Here is an 11,646-nt window from a genome sequence, read left to right as displayed (position 1 = left end):
CACAGTAAGATGGTGAGGCTGCAAAGCTCAGAATGTTTCGCTAGAGGTGCATAAGTCACTGAAAACAGCAGGGACATTTTCAGACGTTTTGTGGTGAATGTGGGAATGAGCTGCACAGCCAGGTTGCAGAATCTCACACTCAAGGATTGTTGCCAGCAAGATTAGATTTTAGGATGCATATCTACTAGTCACAAAATGAGCAAGATGTATTGAATGTCTTCCTCTTGTTTGTTCATGGAAAGAATGAATGACATTAACAGCCATTTAGCAAAAAAAAGTGATTTACAGGGACTAGGGGGGTAAATTACAGCATCAACAGCTGCTACTGCAATCTCTGACATCAGGATCTTATTACAGCTCACATGCCAGATGGAGAACATGGCTACATATCTTATTCCGTTATCGTAGCTATTTCCTGAAACTTCATCTTGAGAAAGCCGGCCTTTACACTAGCTTAGTTTTCCATAAGAAAAGTTATAAAAGTGAGAGAGAGGTGTTAATCTTATATACTGCAGCTCTTCCACATGAAAAAAAGAGCTAATTGTGTAGTCCTGCCATGCTGCCAGTGCTTCATTTTTGTACACTGGTGCTATTGTTGAGTGATTCTTGGCCAAAAGGGAGATGCAATACCTGCTGTGCATGGCTGCAAAGTCATGTAGCTGAGCTTCTCCTCATAATCTGTTTCTGGGATGCTGGGCTTGAAAGGGATATTGAGGTCTGGCTGATGTTTGGCAGTTTGGTATGTGCCCTCCTGCAGGTTATTCTCCAAACTGGGTGCAATAAGAGACATGGGAAGATCCTGCATTGGGTTGGTCATACAGGACAGAGGATTGGCATCAGAAACACCTGTTTCACAGAAGAAAGACAGAACAATCTATTCTTCCCTCTGTTTAGCTTATATACTGTACACAAAAGGGTAAGTACTTCAAGATATTTATGTTCCTATAAGCTCCTATAAATCCCAAAAGCCTCTGCCCTCAGCCTAGAAAAGCCATTAAGACAATGCAAAACCTTTTATGTTTAAGCAACTAAAAGGCAAAGGTTATAAGAAACAGGTAATTTTGACACTTAAATAAACTGCTTTGTAACAGGACAAATATAACAGGGCAAGAAAACAAAATGCACAAATTTGGTCAATTACAGACAGACTTTTGTTTAACAAATCTGGCAACCTCTGTGACAAAGGCCTCGTTCTTAATGAAGTACCAGTGCTGATATTTCTCAAATTTCATTAGAGGTAAGTACTGTATATTGTAGTGGTATGCAGGGAGTGTTTGGTATGGGGAGTGGAGCCTCTGATTAAGAGTGATGCCTTGCTGTGGAAACCACACCTAATGTGGATAAATGGAATGAGCCACATGTGTCGGAGTGGTTTAAAGCCACACTGAATACTTCCCTGAGAGGGAGAGACCCAGTAGGACCACAGTCTTGCTGCAGCTGCAGTGCTGAGAGGACGAGGGAGACTAGCTCTCCCGAATGCATGGCTCTGCTGTGAGAGAGCCAGGCTGAAGCACGACAATAGCGGGTGTGAGATGCTACTAGACGGGGCGATGTTAGAAGAGAACAAAGACTGACTAGCAGCTGCAGTAACCCCTTGAGGGGTTGGAGAATGACAATCCCGGAGGGGATAGTGAGAAGAATACCCTGTGAGGAAAGAGTGAGAAGGGAGACTGACAGACAAAGTTTGGGGGAGACTGACATACAACATGGAGCTTAACGAGGTCAATGGATGATTTCAAGTTCGAGGTCAAGTTTATTGTCATTATACTCATACACAGGTATATGGTATAATGAAATGCTATTTAGCTAGCTCTCAGATGGTAAGCAGTACAAAAAAACAACAACAATACAATTGTATAAGAAAAAAAAGACAGAGACAACAGGTAATGTGCAAAACAACAATAGGTAACACTGGAACACATAAATTAATACCTAAAAGACTCAGTTACTGTACCTGCATTTGTGCATGAAAGTATGTTATATTGACTTTTGTTTGGCTGATCCAAGTGCTTTAAATCTAGTTCGCAAGGACATTCTTCACTTTCTGAAAGGTAAGAAAAAACAGCATAATTACATTGCGATAGCACGACTAAAAGTAATGGTTTATGTCATCAGTATTTTACATCGTAGTCTGCCATACTTCACTGTATATGCCACTTAAGGTGTGTGGGACAAACCAATTCTATTAAATGTCTTTTACGTTTATTCCATTCACTAGATGTGTCTACTTTTCTGTATAATGGAGATACTACTGTTGACAGCTGGCATGCACTGAGACTTCAAGCACACAAACTCCCACAGTTAAGTGCAAGAATGCCTTTAAAGCATCCTTAAAGTTGGCACAAGCTTCAAAGCACCCCAGTGACGCTGAGGCTTGACTGAAGGTGGTGGGACAAAAATACCAACCTAAGTGAAATGGTGATTTCATTGAGCAAAGAACCTGAAACACAAACCACAAAGAAACTGTAGCAAAGATAAGGATCAACTCTAGTTGAGGGTCGAATGATTCCCTTGTTTACGTTCTCCACTGATCTACGTGACTGAACTAAATTTGGATAAACAGATATATACAGTACCAGTTTAAGGTCTGAATGAGTTCATTTCAATGAGTACCAATGAAACCTGCAAGATGCTCAAAGAATTGGAATTTACCATCCCCAATTTTACTTAACGGGGTTAAGTAAACCCATGTTGGGTACAACATGGCGATCACATGTGCATCAGTACAGAATCCCCCAGGCACATCTGCGAGGCAAACCTGCCTTTGGAAGCCGGTGCACTGCTGACAGTCAGGAACTGGGGCTGAGACATCTCTGCTTCCTGCGAGGAGCAAGATCCAGAGGCAGAGCTTGTTTCCTGCAGAGTACATAGAGTACAAAGGGAATCAGAATGACAGAAAACAGTACAGAGTTTATTTATGGATTTATTACATATTTAGTTTGCTACAGCTCCCCACAGATTGTTAAAGAATCTTTTTATTAAACAATCTTTATCCCTACATCACTTTGCTTTAGACTTACTAAGACTTCTCTCTACTTTATTATATTTGACTCTATTTTTACCACAGCTGTGTGGCAAAGCTTTAGAAATGATATTCATGAACCCAGTGGTCATTTGCCTAAGTGCAAACTCAGCCTATAACCCTAATGTTTTTTATAAATCACCTCTCAGATTTCAGAATCGTGAAATCCAATTAAAAACTGAAAATTATAATAATGATTATTACATTAATAACTAAATTAGAACACAGTAGATATATTATTATAAATTGGCAGCACAGATGACAAACAAATGTTTAGTAACTGACTACTAACTCAGAAAATACCCTTAATAAGTATTCTCATTCACAAGACAAATTTTTCTAAGTACAAAGGTTCAATTAAGTAGCACAATTGCGGAAAGGGACTATACAATGTTTGTTCTGAAACAATCATGTTTTCCTTTGACTGCAAATGAATATGTATAATATTTTTATAATACTATAATATACTATATATATATATTAAAAGTGTGGAGAGGTTAATGGATGTATTGAAACATAATCTCCTTCAGTATTTGTGAATCAAACCAACTGTATTTGGAGTGGGGCAATAATGGAAAACACCACAGCCATTTCATGTTTAACAGAGGCAACTGAAAAAGGTTTTACAGAAAAGAGCTGTTGTACTCTTAACATTTTTTTAACAAATGTAGTTTGCTTTTCAATGAAAAGTCTACACACAAGAACACTAAGATGACAGAAGACAAAAACAAGACTGACCAGCCAAGGAATGTTGTCTTTTATTATATTTAGAGTTTTTTCTTCTTTGGAGAATTTCTTCTCACGTAAAGATCCTGAGGAATAAGCATGCCTGCTAAATAACTAGAAAAAGAAAACAGAAAATGCAGGAATCACAATGAAATAAAAATCAAAATCTGACTGCCAGGTTCAAATACTGTATAGCCTCAATGCTCACTCATGGGTACTGTAATTTTAATTTATTTTCCTGATGCTTACTGTATATGCAAGTTACATGTATAGCCATTTATATAAAGTTAGACATTTTACTGAAGCAATCTAAGTGACGGAGTTTTCTCTGTGGTACAAAAAGATTCCAGTTATGAGTTCAGAGCCCTAACTACTCCTCCACATGACACAAAAGAAACGGAGACAAATCAGAAAGATAGGTAAAAGAAAACATTTACAGAAAATCTCCAGAAAGTAAAAGAGAAAGTGGTTTGCTACTACAAAAATGAATTAATTCCAATCTGTATTAAGGTACCTACAGTATATGGTAGGCTGCCTTGTCAAAATGGAGTAACAACAAAGGGGTTTTCATAGACTAGTATATAATTAATGTACTGTACATACTTCACCCGTATTCGTAATTAGAGCATAAAATATAAGTAGTTGAGAGGCTGGAGCCTGGGCTTCCACTATAGACAATAAGGAAAGAGCAGCAGCCAAACATTTTCAGTGTCTGGATTTCTTCCAAATCTTCCACCCTTTTACTCAAGACTTTCAGCTCCCCCTCACTCTCAGTCTGTCTCTCAACTTGCCCTATTCTCTCTCCAACTGCTGTGACCCACATTCATGTGAGAATTTCATTCAATTCGTACTTTAATTCCAAACAATGAATTACAAACAGGTTTAGTCTTTGAGGTTATAGTCTTTAGTCAGGAAGGCAACCTGCTGTACTACTGTACGTAAACTTACAGTATTTCTAAGGTTTAATAGCAAAATTCTTTAAAATTATGATCTTTTATTTGCTTTTTAAACTCATTTTAGGGAGGGGAAAAATTATAAACGTGATTTCAGTTTACTGAATTCTGGTATGTTTTATTCTGGGTCATTACTGAAAAAAACATCATACAAGGATGTACTTACTTTTGCTTTTTTCACTTCCAGCACAGCTTCTAGAACCATGATTTCATCAAATCTTCTAACCATAGGCTCCAGTTCAATCAAACACTCTTCAGGAGAAAATAGTAAACATTGCTTAACTAATCATCATGGTGTGCTTCTCTTAATTCTGCAATTTCCCTCACGGGATCAATAAAGTATCTATCTATCTAATTTCTAAAATCTGTACAATTAAAAAAGTGATTGTCGTAATGTCAAAAGGTTTTGTTTTACATATACCATGTTTTTTGGTACATTACTTGGATGCACATACTGTAGCTTGAATAATTATACAAATACAAAGACAGAAAGACACCCAGAAAGACATGAATCTCATAAAAGCAATGTACACATTTGTGATATTAATTTAATTACCCATGGAATACTTAACTCTCTGGGTGGACTACGTTTTCAACAATTATGGCTCCTGATTTACTAAGAGGAAGCGCATTTATAAACAAGAACAGGAGGCACATCTTTCCAAAAAGTTATTCTGAATCGCCTCTCCCTGATTTGAACTTTTCTAATGGTTTTATATTTACGATCAAAATGAGATTTCACTAAGAAGAGTTTTCTTCATTCAGTATATAATATAATAAACTCAGCAGTAAATACTATATATACAGTATACCTTTTGTCAGTGACTTACTCTGAAATGATGGGCGGTCGTCTGGGTTACTGGCCCAGCCACAGCTCATCAGGTCGATAAGAGTGTCTCTGCTGGGAATCTCAATCGGCAGGCTCTCAGGGCCCGTGTCAGGTCGGCTTCCTCGCAAAACGCTAAACATGATCTGCATGGGGTTAGTAGCTTCTGTGCCACAAATTAACAAATAGGAACATTAATATTCAAAGAGCCGCCCTCAAAACACACTAAGCAATGCTAGAAAAATAAAGATATATTAACATCCTGTGCTACCTTGCACTGTACAGAGCCCTCCTGATTTATTCATACCCCGATGAAAAACTTTGTCCAATCTGTTAATCCTTCTGTTATTTATGTTTATTCTTCCTTTCTCACCATATATATATATGCAAAACTATGGGTTTTATATTTAACACCAAAACATAAAAAGTACAATACCACTAAACTGAGATTTCAAGGTTTCAAGGGAAGGACTCAGGTGCTGGATCTTAGTAGAGCTCACACATAATTAGTTAAATAGTACTAAAACTGTACCACAGCTGATATCATTGTCTAATTAACAATCATGTCCTACAGCTGAAAACAGATAAAAATATAAAAAATTCTGAAGACAAAAGTGAGTGTTTTTATTTCTCCATTTAGGAAAAAAACAAGACTTTGCCGTTACCTTCAAAAGGTATTTTTCTTGACAAAACTTCCCACATAATTATCGAATAACTGAAAGAAAAAAAACATGAATAATAAAAATTAAGTATCAGAATACTGTATAACATCCAAAGACTTTTGTTCAGTAAGATTCCTCATCCATTGTCCAGTAACTACATGACTCAATCTCACCCTGATGCACTCAGATCTTGGTGGCAACCAGTGACTCAGTACAGAACGACTTTGTAATCTATGGTCTACGAATATGCTTTCTGTTCTTGTTTGATTATAAAACCACAAAAGAATGAGAGGAATGTCACTTAAGCCTTTGAGTCAAAGAGGCTGAGGAGGTCCTGTCTGATGGCACTGCTGTCTTTATACTGTAAATGAAGCCTTTCAGCCAAAGGATGAGTCTTGTAACTCCTACCTGAAATCCACTCTGTTCTTCTGCTGTCTGTTTCAAAATGGGAAAACAAGATAGGAAACAAATGTCCAGACACAGCCCTGGTAGAATATTCATTTTTTCACTGATTTGTACAAGAGGATAAAGAAAAAAACACCTCACTCTTTAATAAGTCAAAATAACAAAAACATGAATCTTCTTTCAAAAAGGTCTTATTATGGACAAATTCAAGTCTGAAAAAAAGCCATTGTAACTAAAAGTAGAGAAATAAGAAAAAGCAAACAATTGGTAAAATAGTAACTATGCTGCCCATATAAAGTAGCTCACTTCATATTTCACTGAGAAAGTAGTGATTAAACAAATAAAAAAAATGTAATTTATGTACAGTAAATTGTGCAATGTACAAAGCAAAAAGGCACTGTAAAACCTAAGAATGCATTAAAAAAATTGAATGCATTAAAATAATCTAATACACAACAAAACTATATAAACTATCTGTTTATCTAAAAGACCTTCGGAATTCACTGGATTTTTTCTTTCACTGGTCTGAATTATACCACATTATTTTGCTAAATTAAATCCAGAATTTCTAGCTGATTACAGTACTCCTAGTAATTCACCACTGAAACCTGAATATTTGCTCATTCTGAAGGCTACACCTGACCAGGAACCATTTTCTTCAAAACCGGCACTCATGACCCTGTCAGTATTCCCTTGGCCACCCGTGAACATTCTCCAGCTACTTTAGTCTCTCCTCAGTTCAACTGCACAATCACCTGCCACTTACTGCCTTAGCACGCAAACGTCTTACTGAAGGTCGCCCAGTCTGGACTCAAACACGGGATTCAAGAGCTGTGAGGCAGCAGCAATAACTGCCATGTTGTCAATTATTTCATGGACATGGGTAAGAAACAAAAGTAACTCGAAAATTTAGTACTTAATCCTTAATCCTTGTTTCAGATTCTCAAATTAAACCATTAAATAAACCTACACATACAGTAACACAATGACTACAGACATAAAAGTCAATGATTGTTTTTTTTATGCCCAGGATGACAGACTCCAACTGGCTTTGCCTATTTCCCTCTCTTACTCAGTACTCTGCAAAGATAACCGCAACATGCCTTCTTCAGACTTGTCTTGAGCACAGTTCTGTACTTATGGGAAAATGGGGCTCAGATCTGGAGGATGTGACAGATCAACAAAATTTGGTTCTGTTCTCCCCCTTTAATAATTATACCATTGGCAGATGGCTTTGCCAAAAATCACTCAAAAATACTAGGAAGTTACCATGTGGTCTGCAACAGCAGTAACTCGGTTGAACTAACTCACTCAGGGTGACACCAGGTGAATCAGTGTCAGATTTAAGGACTTGACAAAGAACCTCCAGGTTACAAGAACTTTTCCCAAACCACTTTTCCCAAACCAGGTCACCAAAACTCCTTACCTGTACATATCATGCTTCACATCACCTCGTCGGTTCTTGGAGGGCTCATACTCCTCGGGGGGCATATAGATCACTGTACCCCCCATTTCTGGAGGCTTAGAACCAGATGCCTTACTAATGGACAGCTGGCGCCATTTAGAAAGCCCAAAGTCTGCAATCTGTGAAAAAATAAAAAATAAAACAAAATGTATCATAGTTACTTTAGGCTGGGCTATTCTTCAAGTTAGTGTAGTTTGTTCACCTTTGAAGTAAGTAGTTTTCTTTTCCAAGAGAGCTGCAGTATGGTCAAAAAGTAAGTACAGTACACCCCCTTAAAATTTTATGGTTTAATATACTGTACTTAGACATATTTGATCTTCACCTAGTCCTCACCGAATCCTAATAGTAGATAAAACTAACCTAATTTAGTAAATAGCACACACAAATTCTACTTTGTCACTTTTTTTAAAAAAACATTCAGTAGGTAGAATCAGATGCACCAAAACATGTGCAAATTATTAATCATCAGGAAGTGATTCCACCTGTATACAAAATAAGAAACATTGTCAGTGTAGTCTTAAGCACACATGTTTGTGGTAACACTTTATGCCTAGATCAAAAGAAAACTTTGACAGTCTTAGAGAAAGATCTGTTGCAGCTTTTCACTCTGGGAAGGGTTACTTAGCCATTTCCAAACAATATGAAGTTCATCTTTCCACAGTAACAAAGATAATCTTACAATGAAAACATTCAAGACTGTTGCCAATCAACCCAGGAGTGGCCGTCCTACCAAATCCTCTCCAAAATCTGACCATATTATGCTCCTAAATGTCTCACAAAACTCCAAGGTTACATCCAAGGATCTACACCTCTCTCGCTATGATAAATGTCAAGAGTTCATGAGTCCAGCATCAGGAAAGTATAGAGGGAAGCCAGGAGGAAAGTGTAAAGTAGCAATGCTGCTAATTTCTTATAAAACTAAGTAAATTTATTTTGCTTTTTAAATGATGTTTCTTTCAAAGCAGAATGGCAATGCGTGGTCTTGGTCTTATGTAGTTTTCAGTGTGTAAGGCATGTGGTCCAAACGTATGGCAACGATGAGAAACTTCAATACCAAATATAAAAAATATACACTGCTGTTAATTTATTAATGTGTTAATATGCATAACAACAGTTCTAAGAATCTGCTTTACACCTCCATCCATATTATGTCACTAACTCAAATCTTTAATTAAGAATCTGGGCCCCTCCTGTTTCCTTAGAAAAGCAGAATAAAAAAAACGAATAAAGCTTCTTCTCTTTAACAACCGTCTGCCACTTAAAATTCAAGATTATGTTTATCTCACTTACAGTATAGGGATGGTAAAGAAAAAGAAATTAAGATTAATGCAAAGCATTAGATAAGAGCAGTAGATTACAGGTTTGTTTCTTTTGTTCAGTCTTGCTCCAGTAAAAGTAATCATGTTTTGAACAATCAACCAGGACATTAAATGACACTATGGCATATGACATGACATATTCAGATTTCCAGAGAGCATATATAATTTACCTCATAAAAGGCTTATTCTCTAATCTGTAGCCATAGGAATCTAAGGTAATAAATGTACATGAACCAAGAACTGGTAAACAAATAATAAACGTTTGTTATCTTAAGCCGCATAACTGCTAATAATGCAGATATAAGCAGTGGAGTGCTGCAAGAATCCCTTTAAGTTCCCTTGCACTTCCGGATTTATATCAATGAACTGGATTCCAGAAGTTAGTTACACCGTACATATTGCATGTACAGTGTAGATCCCTGTCAAGAAGTGACACTCAAAAGGAATCTCAATATTTATCTAGATTATTCTTCAAAAAGTGTGGAATTTAATTTTGGTAAAGTTCCACAATGAACTTCTTGTAGAATAAGACCTCATCTAGAATACTGTGTTGAGTTTTGGTCACCATACCACAAAAAAGATATTAAAACAATAGAAAGATTTCAAAAAAGAGCAACAGAAATGATTACATGGTTTCAGGGGACAGGTATGGAAAGGTTGAGAGAGCTAAACCTTTTCAGGCTAGAAAAGATAAGAAGAGATTAACTTCACAATACACAATAGATATCCTTCTGATATCTGTTATCTTCATAAAGGGAATGTTATCTAGCCCTAGCTTTGCGCTGTTTACTGCATCAGAGCCCGATCTCCTGCCTCTACACTCAATCTCACTGCCATGCATAGCAGAGTAGGCATATGTGAGTGTGGCTGTGTGAGGGTATCAGCTGGCAGAAACACATCCTGGCTTGGTGCTTTAATGCAAATGAAACTCACATTGCAATGTGTTTTTCCTCAATTTTGCTATTTGTAATTTCTGAAATACTATTTGAATATCTCAGTGTTTCTGTACTGTCAGTGTAAGAATGGAGTATGTGTCTCTAAGTGTACATGTATGTAGTCTCTATGTGTCTGTAATGTATTGTGTGTACATTTGTAAAATATCGTGTTTGCATACATCACTTCAGGGGTGCTGCACATGTGGCAATGTTGGTTTGCAAGTGCAAATTGTTTGCTTTTTTCTTTTGTTGTTGCTGTTTTTTATTTTTTATGATGCTGTTTATTGGTCCTGGAAAACAAATGTTTAATTTTTTTTGCAGCACTGAGTAATTTTATTCACTGTTTTGTTTGGATAACATGGGAATGTACTACAGTTAGCACTCACCTATCACGAAAAGGGAATTCATTCTATGTCAACAGTACAGTGGAACAGGCATGATCAGACATGTAAAATTGGAATTACAATGTAGAGAATCTCACTCAGACAGTCGATACATCAAAGAAAGAACTAAGCGGGAAAGAGGAAAGAATGGAAAGTTTTTAAGAAGACAATGTAACTATTAATTAAAAGGAGGCCTCTACAATCAGTGATATTAGCTAATTACCAATTATCTGCAAGAGTACAGAGGTGTATCTACCCTTACTTTTACAGAGGCTATACAACCAGGTCATCGACCAGGACTTATTTATTAATGGTTTTGAAACACCAGTCCTCCATGATAGAGATAAAGATAGTACCTGTAAGGAGAGAGGGGTGGGGTCCATCTCTACATTAATCAGAGGTGGTATAAATCTGTAATAGTGTGAGAGAAGGCATGTTTACAAGCTATATAGAGCTTTTGCTTGTCTCTCTCCACTCATACTATTACCTTGTGGATTCCCACAACATTTCTTTGTTAGTGTATATCCATCCTTGCGCCAATGCACACAAGGCAGCTGAATACTTCGTCAGTGTTATTAATAAATTGGATTCCATCTCTGCTGATGCCCATAAGTTTATTTTGGGGACGTTTATCATTGCTTCCTGGAAAGTGTTTTAGCATATCACCAGTACGTCAACTGCGATACACACCATAAGCAAATCCTTGACAAAAGCTATGGCTCTCTCCCTGGAGCATACAGTATAGGTTATTTTCTATGCCTGGCCTTGATGTTGCTGATCATAATAGCACCCCTCTTGCTCCTGCCTACAAGCCACTAGTCAAGCGCATAGAGGCAGTTGTGAAAATGGTTAAAGTATCAGAGTATCAAAGAATCAGAGTCGAGTATTGACAATTTGAAAGACTGCCTTGACTGCACTTATTTGGATACTCTCATAGCGCTATGCTTAGA

General features: G+C 37.1%; 1 protein-coding gene across 1 annotated transcript in view; it reads right to left on the bottom strand.

The window, feature by feature from the left end:
• The window catches only part of ripk2 (receptor-interacting serine-threonine kinase 2), a 31,354-nt gene that overhangs the window by 5,137 nt on the left and 14,571 nt on the right, over positions 1 to 11,646 (bottom strand). Inside the window, exons 4-11 of the mRNA XM_088919134.1 lie at positions 8,021 to 8,178; positions 6,193 to 6,242; positions 5,532 to 5,693; positions 4,868 to 4,953; positions 3,761 to 3,862; positions 2,763 to 2,856; positions 1,955 to 2,044; positions 631 to 846 (exon numbers count right to left, since the gene is read on the bottom strand). Of these exons, the coding sequence (XP_088775260.1) occupies positions 631 to 846; positions 1,955 to 2,044; positions 2,763 to 2,856; positions 3,761 to 3,862; positions 4,868 to 4,953; positions 5,532 to 5,693; positions 6,193 to 6,242; positions 8,021 to 8,178 (958 nt within the window). The remainder of the gene's footprint in view (positions 1 to 630; positions 847 to 1,954; positions 2,045 to 2,762; positions 2,857 to 3,760; positions 3,863 to 4,867; positions 4,954 to 5,531; positions 5,694 to 6,192; positions 6,243 to 8,020; positions 8,179 to 11,646) is intronic.

This window comes from Atractosteus spatula, chromosome 6, assembly GCF_055471065.1.
Source record: "Atractosteus spatula isolate fAtrSpa1 chromosome 6, fAtrSpa1.hap1, whole genome shotgun sequence".
In the NCBI taxonomy this organism is placed as follows: Eukaryota; Metazoa; Chordata; class Actinopteri; order Semionotiformes; family Lepisosteidae; genus Atractosteus; species Atractosteus spatula.
The sequence above is the reverse complement of the archived record's forward strand: the minus strand, read 5'-3'. Positions and strand labels throughout refer to the sequence as shown.